Source organism: Helianthus annuus, chromosome 11 (genome assembly GCF_002127325.2).
Source record: "Helianthus annuus cultivar XRQ/B chromosome 11, HanXRQr2.0-SUNRISE, whole genome shotgun sequence".
NCBI lineage: Eukaryota > Viridiplantae > Streptophyta > Magnoliopsida > Asterales > Asteraceae > Helianthus > Helianthus annuus.
In genome coordinates this window covers 182,248,714-182,270,203 of record NC_035443.2, presented here as the reverse complement: position 1 = coordinate 182,270,203, position 21,490 = coordinate 182,248,714, and the positions used below count along the sequence as shown (strand labels likewise).

The window sequence follows — 21,490 nt, the reverse complement described above, 5'->3', positions numbered from 1 at the left end:
TTTTGAACTGAGTGCAAAATCGTAATTTTGAATAGGGGGCAAAAGCATACTTTTATTTTGAACCGGGCAAAAACATAATTTTAAACTGAAGGCGAAATCATAATTTTTGAAACGGGGCAAAAATGCAAAGTCGTCATTTTTAGTTTGGGGCAAAAGCAAAAATTTATTTTGAACTGGGGCAAAAAATGTAATTGTAATCTGGGGATAAAATCATAATTTTGAACCAAGTGCAAAATCATAATTTTGAGCGAGGGACAAAAAGATAATTTTATTTTGAGCTGGGGGCAAAAACATAATTTTATTTTAAATTAAAGATGAAACCGTAATTTTAAAACGAATATAAAACAATAAAATAGTTGGTCGAATAGAGAAGTGTCACGCAGCTGCGTGGCACTATTCCCCTAACTTACTTTTGTATATGTAGGAAAATTTTCTTATCGTAACAAATATTCTCATGCCGTGTATGTGACGCAAAGACAAAATACTCAGCCTAACCCTATGAATTTGTCGCTCTTTTTTTTTTTTTTTTTTTTGGAATTTGTCGCTCTTAATATGTCTATATACAAACAAATGAGTACATCATTTATGTCCAAACGAATCAATGTCTGTACCTAAATTTGAATTCTCAAATTTCCCATGGAAAAATTAATATACACCAGTAGAATTTCCCAGCTCTATCTGGCGGAAATTCAGTCAGTATCGGTATCAGTTTGTTTCGTTACGATACCGACATTCGTTGTAGTAATCGAAGAAAAAACTCAAAAAAAAAAATATAGTCCTGATATCACAAAGAAAAAGCCTGGCATACCTTCTTAATATGTTATATAATTGCCGCTATACGTTTTTACGGTTTTCATTCCATGTAAAACACGTGTCGATTTTTTTTTGTCGTATCATGACCATATTTTTTTTTAGTTTTTTCTTTCGATTGCTATAACATGTGTCAGTACTGTAACAAACTAACACCGATACCGACAGAATTCCCGACATATAGCACGTGGGAATCCTACTAGTACCTTTTGAATATGTGATAAATTACGTGCTTGATCCCTTACTAGTTGTTAACTCGTAACATGTTTAGTTCTTTTCGTTAACAGATGTGAAATAATCATTCAATGTAAAACATATGTCGATTGTTTTGTCATATCATGACCATATTTTTTTTAGTTTTTTCTTTCGATTACTATAACAAATGGCAATACTGTAACAAACTAATACCGATAAATAATCATTTTATACCCATCTACTGAAACATAAAAATAACTAAAGAAACCAGGACCATAATATCAATGTACCAACAAAATGCTGTCAATTTACTGTAAACAAAAATGTTAATGTATTATATTTTATGACAAGTAGATTTACTCACTTGGCAACCATTTCTGGGTTTTTAAATACAAAAAAAAAAAAAAAAAAAAAATATCAATAATAACAATAAAATAAAACAATTTCTCCACTCCATGCCTCAATTCATACATTGTTTGCATTCAATAAAACAATCACTATACAAAAAAATAAATAAAACAGTGCATCACCACTTGTACATGCTGCTTTTGAGATTGTACTGTATCCGAGGGGCTCGTTTCCATCCACAAATTAGATATGTACATGAAATTGCTTGATCATTGCATGTTTTGTATGCTCTCGTGCAACTTTTGCACTCTTCGACGACAAATTGCCTAAACAGATGATATATCAAGAATGCCTTGTATATTGCCATCGTTCTTGACCCTTGGATTGGGAACTAAAGAACGGTCTCCAAGACTCTTGGAATCGCCTGCTTCTGCTTCTTTCAAACATAGGGCTGTGGACGTCTGCATACGTTCGCCCAAAACTGCTTCTTGTATATTTGTTGATTTCATTTCTCATTTCTTCATCCATATCGTATTGTGACCTCTAAAAAATAATTGTCAAATTATGGATAGGGTTGATTTTTGTAATGTTTTATCTCGGTCAAATGGGCAGAAAGCAGTCAAGAGTTGATTATCGTCGAAAAAGTAGTAATCATATTTGACGGTTTATAATCAAACGTTATTGGAAGAAAAAACCTGACCCGGCCCGTTTCAATCCATACAAAAATGACATGTTTTGACACATTACCCAACCTGCTCATTTTGCCACCTTTAGATAAATAATCGCTTATTCAATATATTTTTTAAATTTAAACATAGGGCTGTAAACGAACCGAACGTTCAGCGAACAGTTCGTGAACCGTTCGGCGGGAAGTTCGTTTATGTTCGTTCAATTAGCTTAACAAACGAACACGAACAAAAAAATTCGTTCGGTTAGCTTAGCGAACGAACACGAACATAGGTCTCGTTCGTTCGACTGCGTTCGTGAACGTTCGGTAACATGTTCGGTTACGTTTGTCCGTGTTCGTTTGATTATATTAAAAAATAATAAATAATAAACCGTTTATCTAAACATATTAAAAACTTGAAACCCTATTTTTTCTAAGTTAGCTAAAATTTAGACATGTTGTGTTTTGATTTATCATTTGATGGTTGTATTTAACTACTTATATCCAATGTTTAAGGATAACAATATTTTTATTTTTTTATTTTCAAGTTAAATGTTCGTTTGCGTTCTTTTTTATTTGCTTGCGTTCGTTTGTGTTCGCTTGCATTCGTTTGTGTTCGAGACCAGTGTTCACGAACTGTTCGTGAACAACTGAATTTCCTTAATGAACAAACATGAACATAAACTTATGTTCGGTATACGTTCGTGAACAGTTCACAAACATCCTTAACGAACGAACACGAACATGGCCTTGTTCGTGTTCGTTCGATTCGTTTACAGCCCTATTTAAACATTTATATTAATCTTAAGAGTAAAATGTCATTTTCGTCCCTGAGGTTTGGCCAGTTTTGATACTTTCGTCCAAAGATTTGTTTTTCCGCATCTGGATCCAAAAGGTTTGAAATCTTGCCATTTTCATTCGGCTCGTTGACTCCATCTATTTTTCTCTGTTAAGTCAGGGATATTTCCGTCTTTTTACCTACTTTGTTTTGTTTTGAATACTTGTACATTATGCTAAAAATGGATGTAGTTAATGAGCCGGATGAAAATGACAAGATTTCAAACCTTTTGGATCCAGATGGGGAAAAACGGACCTTTGGACAAAAGTCGTAAAACTAGCCAAACCTCCGGGATAAAAAATGGCGTTTTACTCTTAATCTTATTTAAAATGTAGATTTTATTAAATCACCTTGGAAGGATTTGAAAGTACAGCATATGCTTCTCCAATCATTTTGAAAAGCCGATCCGCGTCTCTGCGAACATTTTCGGATATTTCCTTCCACAATCCATCATCTCCATTATCACTTCTACTCACCAACAATGCCGCCTACATCAGCAAAAAGTAACCATTTCAATTACAGGCGAAGGTTTCAAACCCATTTACTTACAAATAGGTAAAAAAGATCCTAACCTTATCGGGATGATGCTTTAGTGCAGCTTTCCGATACGCTTTCTTGACTTCTGATGCAGCAGCAGTTGATTCAACTCCCCTGTAAAGTTTCAAAACCGCGTCACCACTCGACACAAAAACGTTTTTTTTTTTTTTTTTTTTTGTTATTTCAAACAAAATCTCGACTATTTGATAGAACTTACAGTATGAGGTACATATTTAAGGGAATTTCTTTTTTGGATTCTTCTTCAATATTATAAAGCTGGAGCTGAGTTTGTCTTAGCTCGTTCGCTTTATCCATTTGTGATGTCAGCGAAGACACCAATCTCCTAAGATCTTTAGCCGCTTCTCCGTAATCTCTAATCATCTCATATAAGTTGGCCCGTCTAGAAATAGCCTGAAATGAGTCGCATTTCAGGTCAACTCAAGTTATGTTATACCTCGAAAGTCACCTAACGTGTATATTTAATGTGAAAAACCCCCGAAAATCATTTTATTCAACATATAGCTTTCGTAATCATATTTGACAAACGAAGTATTTATAAAAAAAACAATGAGTAGAATGTCAATTGCGTCCTTGAGGTTTGGCCAATTTTGCGACTTTCGGTCAAAGGTTTGTTTTTCTGCATCTGGATCCAAAAGGTTTGAAATCTTGTCATTTTCACCCGGCTAGTTAACTCCATCCTTTTTTCCCGTTAAGTCAGGGGTATTTCCATCTTTTTTGCTAACTTAAAAAGGCAATTCAGTCTTTTTCAATTTATGTAAAAAGACCGAATACCCCTGAAAAAAACCAAGTTGTCCTTTAAGTTAACAAAAAGGACAGAAATGCCCCAAACATAACAGAGAAAAATGAATGGAGTTAACTAGCCAGATGAAAATGGCAAGCCTTTGGACGAAAGTCACAAAACTGGCCAAACCTCAGGGACGAAATGACATTTTACTCAAAAACAAATATAAATTATTGGGAAAAAAAAGTAAATTTGTTGCCTAAAATACAAGTCTACAATTGACACTGCCAAAAATGGTGCAAGTTAGCAAACCTTGAGATAGCTTGGATCAAGAGCTATAGCTAAGCTGCAATCGGCAATGGCATCTGAAATTTGGCCCAAAGCCCGGTATGCTGCAGCCCGATTGCAAAAACATATGGCTGCAAACGGGCGTGATTCGACACTGCATGATAGTGCAGAAGTGTAATTTTCAACTGCTTCAGTATACCTGCCGGACTTATATGCTTCATTTCCTGCTGCCTACAAAATGAGAGAACTAGATTATATTATGCCAAATCGCATGGGGTAAATGAGTCATTTCAGTAACTTGAAATCACGAGAATTTGTTAAACTTTCAGAAAAAGAGTAAAATGTCATTTTTGTCCCTGAGGTTTGGCCAGTTTTGCGACTTTCGTCTAAAGGTTTGTTTTTTCGCATCTGGATCCAAAAGGTTTGAAATCTTGCCATTTTCATCCGGCTCGTGAACTTCATTCATTTTTCTCCGTTAAGTCAGGGGTATTTTCGTCTTTTTAACTATATTATTTTTGTTTTTTATTTAGTAAGGGTATTTTAAATACTTTTACATTATGCTAAATGTTTGTACATAGAGTGAAAAAAACCGAAGTGCCCTTTAAGTTAACAAAAACGACAGAAATACCCCTGACTTGACAGAGAAAAATGAATAGAGTTAACAAGCCGGATGAAAATGGCAAGATTTCAAACCTTTTGGATCCAGATGCAGCAAAACAAACCATTGAACGAAAGTCGCAAAACTGGCCAACCCTCAAGGACGAAAATGGCATTTTACTCTTCAGGAAATTAAAAAGTAAAAATGTAACTATTTACATACCTTGCGAGATAAAAGCTCACTTATTGTGTCAGCTAAAGGTATCATTGACTCCAAGCTCATGATTTCTAACCTAAAAGTTATCAAGACAAATATGTTAATTTTCATACTGTCAGCTTTCAGTCCACCAAAATACATAAATAAGTGGAGAAAAAGATAACAGAATTTTACAAAATGACAAGGTGGCAAGATGAGTGGGGATATCAGAAGGTAAATTTACGGTAGGTTGGCCAGAAACGCTTTTTTGATCATTTCTTAACTAATAGCTAATGCATTTAAACCGAAAACAGAATTGTTATAGTAATAATCTGAATCTTTGAACAAAGAGATTTATAAGCTATCAGATATCCGATATCGGTCAAGGATCAATATTTGAGATATGGGTTATCGCGGTGGGATACCGTCATATCGGTGGGATATTAGTAATTTTAATATCATGCAGAATATATATATATACATATATATATATATATATATATATATATATATATATAGAGTAAGGTTAACATACAAAAAACCTTATCATACATCACGTAGGAGACAATGGTAACCGTTGGATCAGGGGTATAATCACGCATGGGACCACATAATCACGCATGGGACCACATGGGACCACATAATCACGCATGGGACTATAATCACGCACGTTCTATGATAATAACGCACGTTATATTTTTTGTCATGTATGTTAATGTAGGTTAAGCCTTGAAGTACATTATACTTTCTCTCTCTCTCTCTCTCTCTCTCTCTCTCTCTCTCTATATATATATATATATATATATAGGGTTGAGTTCATTTCAGAACTCTAAATAACTACAGAACTTTCAGAACTCCTAATAAACAATCATTTTATATATAAGTTTTTGTATTTAGGATCTTTTTATCATCTATTATATGTATTTCTTTAATTACATACATGTTAAAAGTAGTGTACATATGTTTAATTGCCAAAATTATATATATGTGTCATAAGTCATAACTAATTACATATATGTAAAAAAACTAGTTTACATATGTGTCATTATAAAATTACATATAAAAAATGATATAATTACTCTTAACATGTATGTAATAGACAAAAAACGTACGAACTGAAAGAAAAGACAAAAAAACGTGGACATTTTACAAAATTACTCTACAAGATCAAAATTACTCTACAGTATCATTTGTAGAGTAATTTTGATAATTACCCTACAAGCAGATAATTACAAAAATGCCACCGTGTGCTTTTTGCTTTTCCATGCTATTCGTACGTTTAGTACGTTAACTTTATTTGTACAATAACTTTCCTGCCATTAACAAATTAACCGTTTGCAACTTGCAAAACACTAACAATTGTAGCAAGTAGGAACTCATTAAGACTTAAAACACTAATAGCAGCAATAAGAAGAAAGACGAATGGCAGAATAAGAAAAAAGGTACTGATATCGGGAATAGCAGTCAATATCACCGAAGAATCGGTACCGATATGTTACATGGGGACTGCTATCCGATATATCACTGATATTAACTGCATAGTTTATAATGTATGCATTTAAAAATACATTTCAAGTAACTTTCAACCTGCTTGACCCGCACCCGCCAAGCCCATTTGACATGTTCCTTTTTCTCACAAGATGTTTATTTTTAGTTTTTAATAGATACCTTTCAGTAATAAGCCCAGAATTCTCTTGTTTCTTAATAAATTCATGAGCTTCCTCAAGCTTTCCTAAATAAAAATAGGATTTAACGATCAGGTTTGATCTCCATGAGTCTGACCCAGCAGAACTCAGAGTCTGCTCACACATCTGAATAATTTGTTCATATCGCTGTAACTGCAAAACCAGACATCACATGATTATCGAATTCAGACCTAAATTATCAACAATAATTAACGAAAATCATAAAGTCAAGTGTCGAACTACCAGCCATTAAACATTAGTTGTTGTTTGTAACTAGTAGCCAGTACACATACATTTTTAAGTGTCAAATGAAATTGAACATTAAATTAAAACCTATATAAATTAGCAAACTTTTTGTGCATAAAGACTTGTAAGTTGTGCTTTGGGTGTTTTCCAAAAAAAAACTTGATTTTTTTGTTTTAACCCAAAGGTTTGTACATTTTCCAATTTTAACCCTATATAATTTGTTTTTTTAACTCTAACCCAAAACTTTTCATTATTTGCAATTTAACTTCACAACTTTTATCATTTATACTTTTCATCTTTCGCAAATTTTCGTTTTACGTATAGTTCTAAAATTTTCGAGTTAATACAACGCAACATGCATGTGTGGTTCAACGTTTTTACCTCTATTTTTCCATGTTTGACAGGTTCGTCGCAATACGCATATTATAGATCGAGTCAGTGTTGGTTGTCGATGACGGGTGTGCTTTGGGGATTTTTCAAAGAAAAAATTGTTATGCATATGGTTGTCGTAATGTTGGCTTTGGGGGTTTTCCAAAAAAAAAAATTGATTTTTTTTACTTTTCACCCAAAAGTATTTCATAAATTACTTTTAACCAAAACCTATTTGTTTTTTACTTTTAACCCAAAACTTTTTATCTTTTACAATCTATCCTCATAATTTTTTTTACTTTCAACTTTGGTCCTTTATAGTTTTCATTTTCCGCAAATTTTGCGCTCTATGCTTGGTTCTAAATTTTGTGACTTAACACATCACAGCGTGCATCTTTGGCTTAACGTTTTTACGTTTCGTTCTAAATTTTGCGAGTTAACACGACGCAACGTGCGTGTGTGGGTGAACGTTTTTACATCGTCTATTTTTACCCCGTTTGACAGGTTTAACATAACGTGTGGGTCGTAGATCGACTTAGTTATAAATAAAGAATCCCCGCCGCATTGCGGCGGGTCATAATCCTAGTTTGTATTAAATGTTATACAAACCTTTAGTAGGGTATCTGCTTTCATCTGAAGCAATTGCTCTGAACAACTGCTTATTTGCAAAGCTTCATCAATAACTTTCAAAGCACATTCTAAATCTTCTGGTGTTCTTCGTGGAAGTTCAGTATATTGCTTGAGGCATTGTGTCACTTTCTGAAAAACCAAAGATTTATAAAGGAATAAATAAAAATAGAAGATTAGTGACGGTGTAGATTACGCGTGCGGCTGTGTAAAGTAAAATGGTAAGGAATAAACACTATATAAAGGTTAAAAATTGTGAAATACCTGTGCCTTTTCTAAGCCCTCAGAGGCGTCTACTAACAACTTTCTGTCCACACAGACATCGCTCCCTGACTGCAAGCATTTCATATACTGAACAGTTGCATTTTCGACTTCTCCAATAGCAAGGTAACAACTGAATATATATAAACAATATTATTTTTTGGATAGATAGATATAAAAAGTAACAAAAAGCTATTTAAATGTACTAATATGTTTGGAGGGAGCACCTTGCATTGGCCCCATTGTTGTTGATAGACACACATACAGAAATGTATGTGAATATGTCTGTAAAAACACATACGTATATGAAGGTGTGCCCGCACGCACGCACACACATATACATGCAACTCTTTAATGGCGTTACTTATATGCATGAACACAATAAAATGTGAACACATTCAAGTAGAGGTGACAATTCAACTCACTACCTATAAAAGAGACTAATTTTACTATTTGGGTTATGTTTTCTCTCCAACGAATCAAATAGCTAAAATCAAAAGTAAGTTAAGATTAAAAAGAAACAGGTCAAAAAAGATTGCCCAAAGTGTGTTTTTACTGAACAAAATCGAGTAAAGTACACACATGCTCCCTATGGTTTACTAAAATTTTGGATTTGGTCCCTAGCTTTCCAAAAGTACACGTATGGTCCCTGTGGTTTCCACTTTGTAATGCATTTAGTCCCCAGCCAACAAATCTAAAAGTTTTAGTAGGTCCAAGTTATAGGGACTAAATGCGTTACAAAGTGCAAACCACAAAGACCATCCATGTACTTTGGTAAAAATTTAAGGACTAAATGTGTAACAAAGTGGAAATCACAAGGACCATCCATGTACTTTTGAAAAGTTACAGATCAAATCTAAAATTTTGGTAAACCACAGGGACCATCCGTGTACTTTACTCTTTTTATCACATTATTGTTGAGAACTTGAGATAATGGAAAACTAAAATCATATTTGTCAAACTTATTGTTAGCCGAGTTTTTATTTTTTATTTTTTATTTTTTATTTTTTTGAAAAAAACGGTTTATGGTGTCAGTTCTACCTGAGAAGTTTCATGCTTTGACCTGTTACTCTGTTAGCCAACCCATTCTCACGCAAAAAGATCCAACCAAATGACTCTAAAAATCAATTAAATCTACAAAAATCTAATAAAAGTGATTCTTACTGTGCAGCACGAACTTGAACCTTGAGAAAATTAGGATCTATTGCTGCAGCCATCAGACAATCTTTTAAAGCATCTTTCATCCTTCCAAGAGAAATTCTAGTTGCTGCACGGTTGCTATAGCATAGCATCAAAGCCCTAAGGCAACCTTTAGATTTCTCAGTTTGAGAAACCGAATTTAACCCCTGTGTGTAATAATCCTCTGCTTTAGCAAGATCCCCGTTACCATAAGCTTGGTTTCCCCTGATATAATTCAAAAACATTCATAGAAAAAACAAGGAATCATTAACTGTCGAGGTAATAAATGGGTGGGTAGTGTAACGGGTCAAGATCAAAATGGGTAAGTAAGTAAGTTTATAGTGCAGCTTGAGAGTTGACTGTACGTGTTAAGTTGGGTTGACCCAGAAAAACCTTTTTGCCTCGTTTCTTTTTTTTCTTTTATTGATAGCTAAGCTAACATATTAAATATGAAGTATATTATTATAAATTTACAAGTCTGTGGAGGTGATAATGAGTGGGTAGTGTAACGGGTCAAGGTCAAAATGGGTAAGTTCATAGTGCAGGTTGAGACTGTATGGGTTAAGTTGGGTTGACCCAGGGAAACCTTTTTGCTCAATTTTTTTTTCTTTATTGATAACTGACATGTTAAATAAGGTTACAAAGTATATTCTTACAATAAGGGCAAATTGCATTAGAAGATAACAAACTTTGGTCGGGTTTCTGTTTGGGGTAACACGGTTTCTTTGCACCCACGAAAAGGGTCAATCTTTAATAAGGTTTTCCCTTAAGATAATCTTGTAAGTTAACCATTTGTTGGCCCCACATCAAAGTAAAAAAAAAATTAATCTTGAAAAGGAAAGAATATAACACCTCAATCGCCACTTCTCACAGACTTCCTCTGCTGCAATGCTGACTGATGCACTTGCTAAAGTTTTGTTCTTTGAATCTAGATCATTTACCGGCTTGAAAACATCCTGATTTTTACTTGATAATGTAGACATATCAACTTTTTGGGTATTCCGAGGAGACAAAATCGAAGAAGAAGATGACGCATACGCGTTTTTCGTATCTGATGTTGGACTGTAAGAATCTTGACCAGTTTTCAACCGATGTTTCTTTTTATGCTTACGTGTCTCTGGTGACATTTGACTTTGACCGGATGTAGAAGCAGCAAAAGTGAAATTCTCCGTGCTTATATTTTCTAAATTTGAACCGAACTCAAATAACCGAATGCCTGATTTTTCTTGATTCACCGAAGTTGCAGTGGAGCTCAATTCAGAATCCAATGCTGAAGCAAAGGTGTCACTACTAAACTCCATGTTTTCCATTGCGGATTTAAACGTTTCTGCCTCGGAAACTTCACATTTTAAATCACCATCATTAACGTCTAATCGTTGCGTAGCGATGATTAAATCTTCATCCGTTGTCATATTTGTATTAATATGATGTGATTCACTTGACACGCTATTTTGGTCATTTGTTTGGGAAGCAGCATCGTCCGATGCCACAGACGTTCCTCTAGAGTAATTATCCGCTAACGTTTCTTGATACGGAGAAACATCCATCGGTGAGTAAGCTTCGAAACTGTCGGAAACCTGAGGTGAACTTTGACCAAACACGAAATCTTGTTTAGGCTGCGGCTGACCAATCACAGGCTTTCTAACTTGTCCTTTCTTTTTCTTTAACCTAGCTTCGGGTTTGCTTTTTGCACTAGAAAACAAACCTCCCCTCGTATCAGGTGTTTTAAATTCAACATTAGGAGCCCGTGAATTATCCAATTTGCTAGAAAAGGTAAATGTTTGAAAATTGCTAGAAGTGGTGGCTTCATATACCTTCGGGTCAACATTTTGACCAAACACAAACTCTTCACCCGCTCCACCTACCTTCAATTCCCGCATCCTATCCGATATCAAATCAGTCTTCACATGTTCTTCATTATGCTTACTACTTGATCCAAACACAGAGTTTTTCAAACCATCATTTTTATCACCACTTAATTTCCGCTCCCCAACAGGACGCTGCTTACCATTATTTACGGGCTCCGAACTCCCAAACACAAAACCTTTTATATTATCACCCTCCGACCCAACATTTCCAAGGTTACCGATATTCAACTTGTGCATTTCATGTTGCAACTCCGCATCCACTTTGCTACCAAACGCATTACCAAACTGGCTCTTAAACGGATTACCCGAACTACCAGAATCCCCTATATTCAACTTGTTAATCTCCTTTTGCAATTGATCCGCCACCGGCTGACTAAAACCGCTCTTACTCTCATTCTCACTCGCTTTAAACCGAAATGCAGCCTGACTTCTACTCCCATCGATTTTCATTTTCGCCAAATCATCAACAACTCCAGCTGCAAACGAAAACGTCTGCTTCGGAACATTAACCGGCTCCGATGAGTCCGACGAACTCCGAAACGGATTAAACCCTAGACCGGACGAAACATTAACCGAACTCGAACTACTGGATACCGAACTAGACCTAGGGTTTTGAACACTTTGTCTTCGCATCTTCATAAGGCGGGGGCGTAACACAGTAGAGCCTCCCGGCGTCGAACTAAACCCTAGAACCGGATTCGTTTCGAAACTTTCGTTCGAATTACGGAAACCGTAATTCGAATTGGATGATGATGAGTTCATATTATTGTGAAATAGTGAGAGTATTTATTAAAATTTATTAAAATTATAATAAGATGTAAATGGAGATTTGTGTAAGGGAGACTGACCGGTGGAGATTAAAGGCTAGAATCGCCGGCGGTGGTGGCTCCGGCGAGATGACGGAATTAAACGTGATGATTGTTGGTGATGGTGGTGTGGATGTTGATTGTTGAGTGATTTTGTTGTTGATTGTAGTGGAAATTGGGGGATTAGGGTTACAGATGAATGATTTAGGGTTTGATTTTGGTTTGTTGATGATGTAAATGGACGGAGATCACAGAGATGTGTGTTGCGTTTGTTGATTTTATGGAATTAATCGGGTTTTTTTTTGTAAGAAGGTGTTTTCTTAGCCCATAAGAGTGATGATGAAAAGGATTTTCCTTAATGAATGCAAAACTACTATCGAGTCGGGTTTTACCGGTAACACTCTTTCTGTTCATGCGGTTATTTTTACAGCATAGAGGTAAGGTTGTCTACATCTTACTCACTCTAAATTAGTTTTGCTATTGGTGGGATTTATCGAGTATGATGAGTGATGAAAATGATTTTCCTTAAACCCCATGAAATGCAGCGCCATATCACGCCAATTCCCACTATACCGCCCCATGGCGCCCCTGAATACACCATTATGGGGGGCGCCATGTGCTGAAAATCTCTCCTCCTCGCGAAAATTTTCATGGCGTTGCCCATTCTTCCCCACTCACACACATATATATACATACATATATAAAGCCCAAACATATATATCTCCACTACACACTCAAGTTATATAAACCCCATAAAGCCCCTCTATTACATGTTTCGCCACTTGTCGCATAACGCCCCACAAAGGGCTTTATGACTACACATGGCCTTAATGATTCAGGCATGTTTTGATGAGTTTTTTCATTTCTCCTTATTGACTTTTTAACCTTCTCTTCTTTTGGAAAAGTAACAACTAGGTGACTTTTTTCATTTCTTCTTTTCAATGACTAAAAAACTCATTTTCATCCAACGAGTGAAAAACTCATTTTCACCTTATTACCCAAATACCATTTAACAAAAACTTCTTTTCCAATAAGTCTATAAGTCATAAGGAGGTAAAATAAGCTCGTCCAAACATGGCCGAAGTCATCATATTTTTTACATGTTTTTTTTAAATGTGTTTGAAGATACCCCAATACTCGAGTGAGCATTTTTGAGACGGGATGTCAACCGTCCATAACTCACCGTTATGAGAAAACCTCCTTGAGTTAGGTTTTGAACTTAAGACCTCTAGAGTTTTCAAACCTTAACCATCATCCCAATTTAATTAGACCAAACGCCCTTGTGCGTTTACATGTTTTATTGATTGTTGTTCTTTATATGAATTTTTTTTATGATCAACTACACTAGATGCGCTATTTTTTCCACATCATTACTACTGTGTTTGTCTGTTTCATCGGCCTTACATCATAGCGTTATCTGTTCATTTTCTTTTCCTATGTTTCGTGCTTCAAACGAGAAACTACTCTGGAAACTGCTTTAATGTGCGGATCTATGACCTCCATGTCCTTCAAATTGAACCTTGCTAACCCTGATTCTCTTAATTGATAGTGGTGAGCTTTTCTACAACAAGATGTATGTAATGATGATGACATTCGTGAAATGATTTTGATTTGTTCATGCTAGTACTTATCTTCTCTACGTAATATAATTGCGTCCAAATAAAAATACTAGTATAATTGTGTTCCAATACTTATTCTTTTATCTTAAGTTTAATCTTTTGGTTATGGAATATCATGAGTGTCACAATAGAAAAACATGACAAAACCACACAAATTTGTTGGATAAACAAATTTGGAAGGTTCACAAGGACTCTCACAAACCATGAACATTACTATTGGCGCATGAGTCTAAAAGTCATCAAGTCACCGTCATGAATCAAAGTTTAACATCAATTTACAAGAAATGATGTGTCTCACACTCCACCTTAGGGTGTAAGGGGTGCTCACCTCTTAGGTGAGTCCCCCCTCTTACACACAACCAACCAGAATAAGCCACGTCAACTCCCCTCTAACACTCCCCTAATACCCCTTTTGATGGCGGCACTCACCTATTAGGGGAGTTGGTTTTAAAAAAAAAAAAAAAAAAAGAAAATTTTTGATTGGTCAAGATCTCCCTCTCTCCTCCCTCTCTCCTCCCCTCTCTCGGCAACTCCCCACCTATTTCACCCTCTCTCTCTACTCTCTCTCTAACTCACCTAAGTGTTGGCAATGCTCACCTAATAGGTGAATGGAGTCACCTAAAGGGGTCACCTAAGGTGCCCCGGACACCCTTATATACGAGCCTTTTAATGTTCTTTTGATACCATTACATACAAACTACTACATTTGTTCTTTCCAAGGCCATAGAGAAATTAAGATTTTAATATTTCATTGTATATCAACAAGTGCTCTTGACAAACCTACAAGATGTCAAAAGGTGTTTCCATCATGCAAGATTGTTACATCCAACTTTGGAAGCTTAAAGTTAGGGTCATCTTCGAAAATTAAAAAAAAAAGCTTCGTATGAAATTAAAAAAATTGGGCCCTATTCGCAAATTTTTTTTGGGCCGAGCAGCGCCCCTCAGTTTATTAATTGGGTTGTGAACTAGTTTTGTTTATTCAATTGAGCCTGAGTCACTTTCATTACATTTTCACAAGTTGGACTTCTCAAAAAAAAATAGCCATTCAGGCCTTTTACGAATTTCATTGACAAATTGGGCCACAAATCCAAAAGTGTTTGACTGTTATGGCACTTTTAATGTAAAAAAGGTTAAACGTGTGAGACAGGTGATAAATATTGTGGAAATGACATGTGTCCTAAATCTTAATTAATTCAAAAGGGTAAACAGGTAATTTTATCATTAATTCAATTAATTAAAAACTTCCCATAACCGCCACCTTAATTATAGGAACTGTATTTTTTTAAAAAGATCTCTATAAACACCATTCAGCAAGTATATAACACCATTCAACAAGTATATAACATCATTCAGTAAGTATATAACACCATAGCAAGTATATAACACCATTCAGCAAATATATAACACCATTCAGCAAGTATATAACACCATTCAGTAAATATATAACATCATTCAGTAAGTATATAACACCATTCATGGACTAAACATCTGATCGAAACATATTTTTCTCTTTATATAAGTATAGCAATATGGTACTCATATTAAAGATAAAAAACACTCATTATTATGGTGTAATTTTTAATAAAAAAAAGTTACGTATAAAAAGTTATTGACGTTTAAAAAAAGGGGGGGAGGAAGTTACATGTGCATTAATGTTAGTTTCTTAATTTAAAAATGTTAAATTTACCTATATACCCTTAATCTAGAAAATTAATATGTTTAATAGTAAACATTATTTACAATTTTGCTATTATGATCTCAACCATTAGATCAAAGATCTAATGGTGTAGATTCTTTCTTACCTTTCTCACAAAAAAAACCTTTTTTTACATGAACCTCTACCTATATATATATATATATATATATATATATGACGAGGATCATTTTAGAACCATAAATATTTACAGAACTCGTAGAACTCCTAATAAACAATCTTTTTATTTATATATTTTTATATTTAAGATAACTTTATCATTTGTTATATGTATTTTAATCATTACATACATTTTAAGGGTAATTTTATTATTTTTTTATATGTAATTTTATGATTACATATATGTAAACTAGTATTTTTACATGTATGTAATAAGTTATTACACATATATATAATTTGACTATTACACATATGTAAACTACTCTTAACATGTATGTAACCATAATAATACATATAATAAATGATAAAAGTGCCCTAAATATAAAAATATATTTATAAAATAATTTTTTATTAGGAGTTATGAAAGTTCTGCAATTATTTAGAGTTCTGAAATGAATATATACATATATATATATATATATATATATATATATATATATATATATATATAGGATTAGGTTCAAGAGTGAACACTAGTGTAGCTTGCGAACTAAGTGAACTAATCTTGGTCATACACGTGTGTAAATCAATGACCAGGATTTGATGTTGAAATACATTAGTGTATTTTACGATTTGATGATGAAATCCTGGCCATACACTTGTGTAGATCAATGGTTAGGATTTGTTCACTCAGTTCACAAATAACTAGTGTTCACTCTAGAACCCCACCATATATATATATATATATATATATATATATATAACGTATATTGTACATTACGGCTTAACGTACTTCACGTACAACAACGTGCGTGATTTGTTATATAACATGCGTGATTAATGTTTTCAATATGCGTGATTATTGTGTTTCAACATGCGTGATTTTGGATTTTTGAGTTAAAACGTGCGTGATTTTAAAATGAACGTGCGTAATTAGCTGTCGTACGTGATGTACGTTAAGCCGTAATGTATGTTAACCTTCCTATATATATATATATATATATGTAAAAGTATTTTTTTCGGGCCCTAAGCGGTCGCCCACCCGACACTTGCTCAGGGGTGGCCTGCTTAAAATTATGAGGGTTGAGAGCTATCACTTTATTGTTGCTCATAAAATTGCTTGAGTGCGGTCTTACGCCAGCCCTGCTTAAGAATATATATATATATATATATATATATATATATATATATATATATATATATATATATATAGAGAGAGAGAGAGAGATTCTATTTTCACTCCTTTCCTTTTAAGAGCTATCCAAAATGCCTATTGTTGTTTTCATTTAGGCCGTGGGGTATGGTAGGGCGGGGGTTGGGACTTGGGTTGGGCATTTGGTGACACGTGTCCGCGGAGCCAGCTCACTGCCGGGTTACGTGTCCGCTGGGTATGGCGGGGCGTGAGTTGGGCTTGGGTTGGGTGAACCGCGTGGCATAAATGGTTTTTAAAAAAAATACAAAAAAAAATATAAAAAAATCACACAACATTTATAAAAAACCTACAACTTTATTAAAAATTTAAAAATTACATAATCCTAAAAATTACATAATTTCTAAAAATTACAAAATAAAAAAACCTAAAGCGTTAAAAAAATTTCAAAAAGGTCGATCTTGTCGTACACCTTGTTTTCCTTGCCTCGAAACTCTATGTTCGCCACCGCCACCCGGTCCTCGTGGCTTAACTCGCCACCGGGAACTGCATCGTAGTAAGCCTTGAAACGCTCGAGCTTGGGCCGTAGCTCGCGCCATTTATGTTGGCACGCGTTGAGGTTGCGGCGGTCGTTACCGACGTTTTGTTGGTAGGCCGCAAACGCTTCCGCCCAATATTTTGTTTGGCCCGGTGGCCGCCCCTTCATAGCGTCGACGACGCTTGTTACGAGTGCCGTTTCTTCTTGACGGGTCCAGGATGCCATTTCTTCTTGGGTTCGTGGGATGGGGGGACCAGCGGGGTAGCGGGTTACCAACAGTGGGTGTTTGGTTCGTGGGATGGGGGACCGGTGGGGTTGGGGGGTTGCAATATATAGGGCCTTTGGGTGACCCGGGTGGCGGTTATAGAATATGGGGGGATGGGGGGACCAATTTGAATTTTAAATTTCAAAATTTAAAACACCCGCCTGACGTGGCAGGGTGAGCAAATCAGAGTCCGCCAGCTCGTTTGGCCAAACCGCCCCACGCCCGGCTTGAAACCCAAGCCCCAAGGGCCACGCCCCAAACCCAAGCCCACCCGGGGTGGTGACTTGGGCGTTTTACCCCAACCCACGCCAAAAGTCCCGCCCCATACCCCACGGCCTTATATGCATGTTTATACATATGTTGGCCAGACATTAATAATGTTTTAGGGTGTTTTGTTTTTCTACTCTAAATTATACTACCTAATAAAAAATATATTTAGAGGACACATGTCGCTTATCTAAGCCCTCAAATTTAGTTTTTTTCCGCCTCTCTCTCATATTAAATAACTCTATATGTCATATTAAATAATATATATCTCATATGTTATTTAAATATTTTATTATGGATACTTTTTATTTACTTATAGATAGTCGACAGCGGGGAAGGCAGCTGAGGAGGACGACGTCGGCTGTTGGCTGGGGAGAGGCAGCTGAGGAAGATCCATGGCGGGGAAGGGGTGGCCGAAGTTGTGGGTGGCGGCTGGGAGGAGGATTGGGTTTGAGGAGAAACATCCATGGCTGGAGAGAGAATTAGAAGAGGTGGGAAGACATTGGACCATGTCTGCGTGGGGAAGTGGACGCGCAGAGGTTTGAAGACATTTTTTATTTAAGAAATTTTTTTGAAAAAACAAACACCACCTAAATGTCTTAAACCCTCCAACATTAACGATACAATCTCTAATGCATAATACACTTACATAACATAGCCTAATAAGAAAACATAATTGTACTTTAATAACGACTAACATGATATTAAATAACTCGTAGCACTAACCTTAAAAAACACCAATTACAAAGCCTATCTTAAAATAATTTAAAACATTCATAACACTCAAACGACGATGCATGTCGCTAATGATAGCGGTGATTCACTGAATACTTAGTGACGAGGAGATATGAAATAAGTGAGGAGACAACAAGGATCCTGTCACACCCCAACCGATGGCGGAAACATCGGGGTGCGAGCACTAAGCGTTCAGATTTCTCATGAGATTTCCAAAACACTATGTTTCAATAAAGATTAATAGATTTCATGCAAAATTTGTCTAATCAAAACATCAACACCAAGATAATCCACAAGTACCAACAATACATCGAGTATTAAACGTTGTTCGTAGATTAATTTAACTAGGTGAGTTTCTAAGCTTCATCCTAACTTGATTCCATGTTATCAGCATCCTATCAGCCTGCAACATGTATCAAAATAGAGTCAGTACAAAAATGTACCGACGAGTATACAAGTTTGAATAACAGCATATTAGATTAAAACAACTCATATCCACAATGTAAGCAATAAAAATAGTTTCAGTCGTGCTAGTGTCGCAGTCCACGCAGTGATAGCCCAAGTATCCCGATACTTTAGTGTTTACCCAAGACTTAAGGTAAACTAGAATCCTCCTAACAATACCCCCCCCCCCCCCGAGAATAATGGGAGAGGTGCACCTCCTATAGCGCTACTATTGTTAAGGCGGAACTATACACCCTGGATTACACGTCACATAGCACAAAATAGAATACTAGAATGCACAAATTTCACATACACTTTGGATAGAGTTTTGTTTGCAAAATCTCAAGTTTCGTAGTTTATAGAATACATGTTACATCCCAAAGTTTAAGGCAAAAAGGGATCGAGTATACTCACAGTGATTGCTTAACAGTATAGACTCTTATTGGATCAAAGGGAGCTCTTTTAGAATTAGTCTGATTAGATTGCAACAGATAAGAGTCGGGCATAATAATAGATTACACGAAGCGTCGGATCAGCTCACTGGATCGGATGGCTGTCTGATCAGATTGCCATTCGAGTGAGTGACTAAAGTGTGAAAGGGACGGGTGGCTGTCTGATCGGATGGCTATCCGATCGGGTTGCCACTCGATCCGTGTGTCAAATTTCAAGTTTGCTGATTGAGTGCTTTGGTTACCTTGATCGGATGGCTGCTCGATCGGATGGCTATCCAATCGGGTTGTCACTCGATCGGGGTTTCCAAAGTCTCAAGTTTCTGAAAAGTTTCTAATTGTTTTCCAAGGTTCAAAGTATCAAGTATTTAAATTTGCTAGACAACTGTTACCCGATCGAGTGGCTGTTCGATCGGATGGTCATCCGATCGGATTGTCACTCGATCGAGTGATCCTTGTCCCGTTTATGATTTTGTAAAATTGCTAAGTTTTTAGATTAACGATGACGGCACAAAACGTATTGAGACAATAGTAAACTCTTCATCTTATAGCCGTCCTGATCGGGAGGGGATTACCCCTATCCGGTCAGTCGTCCATTTACAACAGTTTGTGTCGGAATCCGTTCCATGGTCGTCTTTTCCGGCAACAATCCGTTCCCAAACCTACTCTAGACTACCCATCAAGTTTATAGTCCGTTTACACCCGGATTCCACCGTTTAAAGTGAAAGATTGAAGAAAAGATGAAGAAAACCTAAGTTTTATTATAAAACATCGTATGTCGCACCCCGATTTCCACGTGTCTCACCGGTGGGCCCGGTGGGGGATTATCGTGACGTAGTTGGCAACAATATAGTCAAACCACACAATATATGAATGCACAGCGGAAGCATAAAGATAATTATATTTCAACCATTGTTTGTAATATCAAATGTATTACGAATAGTCGAAAAGTATCCACAGGGGATCAAATAAAAATATAAGTATTGTTCAACAGACGAAGGCATCTTAAGCTTGCGAGACTCTTTAAGATGCTAAGGAGCTATAACCAGCCAATTACGTTTAGTACCTGCATTTAATCTTTTTGGGAAAATACGTCAGTTTACACTGGTAAATACATTCAACCGACACTTTTGAAAAATGTTTATTAAAATTGATTTGAATGCACAAGGCACAAACTCTTTTATAACTTGGGAGAATTATTTAAATATATAATCTTGTGAACGAATTACATGTTCCTTATGCGTTCAGTAGCCCGGATCTAGTCCGGGTTAAAGATCAATAGACACACCACAGCGATCTATTTATGCACTGACGAGTGTACGCCTACACTCCGCGCTTAGGTCGTGGCCATTTCGTAAAATGATGCCAGGGATATCCGGGACATGGTCATTAACCCCCCAAAGGCTTTTAAGTAACAAGACTGTTTAAACGAGCCGATCAAATTTATTCAATTACCCACTCAATCGGTGGAGAATTTGATGCCCGATCAAGCGGTATACTATGTACCGTAACCCAAGCCCGTATAACGAAAAATAAGTTAAAAGTATTTACCTTTGCAAGTATAATTCCTTAATCGAAATAAATTGCAGATAGATTTTACTGGTCTCCTATCTGGAACGAAGGTTTTAAAATAACCTATTAGAATCCTAACGGGTCTTTAATTTAGCCGTAGCTTAGACCGGTCAGTTTCAAGGGATAGTTACGGTTTAATCGCGTGAAAGGCGAAAACCGGAAATGGAAATGTGATTTTTACCCAACAAGTTTGAAGACTTGTTTTATAGGAGTATAATAATCACACTCTGGATTTTGGGGTCAAAACAATATGGCTTGACCCGTTTCGGCTAGTTGGTGTAAACTAGTTACATAAGCCGAACCGTGCGCGCAAAAGGCGTAACGGGTAACTGTAAGAGTCTTACACTGGTTTCCTAAGTCAATATGCTTTAAAGAGGTT

The 21,490-nt window shown here is 36.0% G+C and overlaps 1 protein-coding gene across 1 annotated transcript; it reads right to left on the bottom strand.

Annotated features, from left to right (window-relative positions):
• Window positions 1-1,422: 1,422 nt before the first annotated feature.
• Window positions 1,423-12,566, bottom strand: LOC110891376. Its single transcript, XM_022139072.2, has 11 exons — window positions 10,438-12,566; window positions 9,571-9,810; window positions 8,410-8,539; window positions 8,128-8,277; window positions 6,887-7,056; window positions 5,246-5,315; window positions 4,450-4,656; window positions 3,613-3,806; window positions 3,431-3,509; window positions 3,209-3,346; window positions 1,423-1,896 (listed from the first exon to the last, which is right to left on the bottom strand). The coding sequence occupies exons 1-11, from the start codon at window positions 12,213-12,215 to the stop codon at window positions 1,696-1,698; spliced, it is 3,357 nt and encodes a 1,118-aa protein (XP_021994764.1). The 5' UTR covers window positions 12,216-12,566; the 3' UTR covers window positions 1,423-1,695.
• Between the last annotated feature and the right edge of the window lie 8,924 nt (window positions 12,567-21,490).

Coding starts and splice junctions, on each gene's coding strand:
- LOC110891376 (XM_022139072.2), bottom strand. CDS start 12,215: ATGAACTCATCATCATCCAATTCGAATTACGGTTTCCGTAATTCGAAC. Junction 8,278..8,409: donor AGGGCTTAGAAAAGGCACAG/GTATTTCACAAT, acceptor TTGGTTTTTCAG/AAAGTGACACAATGCCTCAA. Junction 5,316..6,886: donor TCTGGGCTTATTACTGAAAG/GTATCTATTAAA, acceptor GATAACTTTTAG/GTTAGAAATCATGAGCTTGG.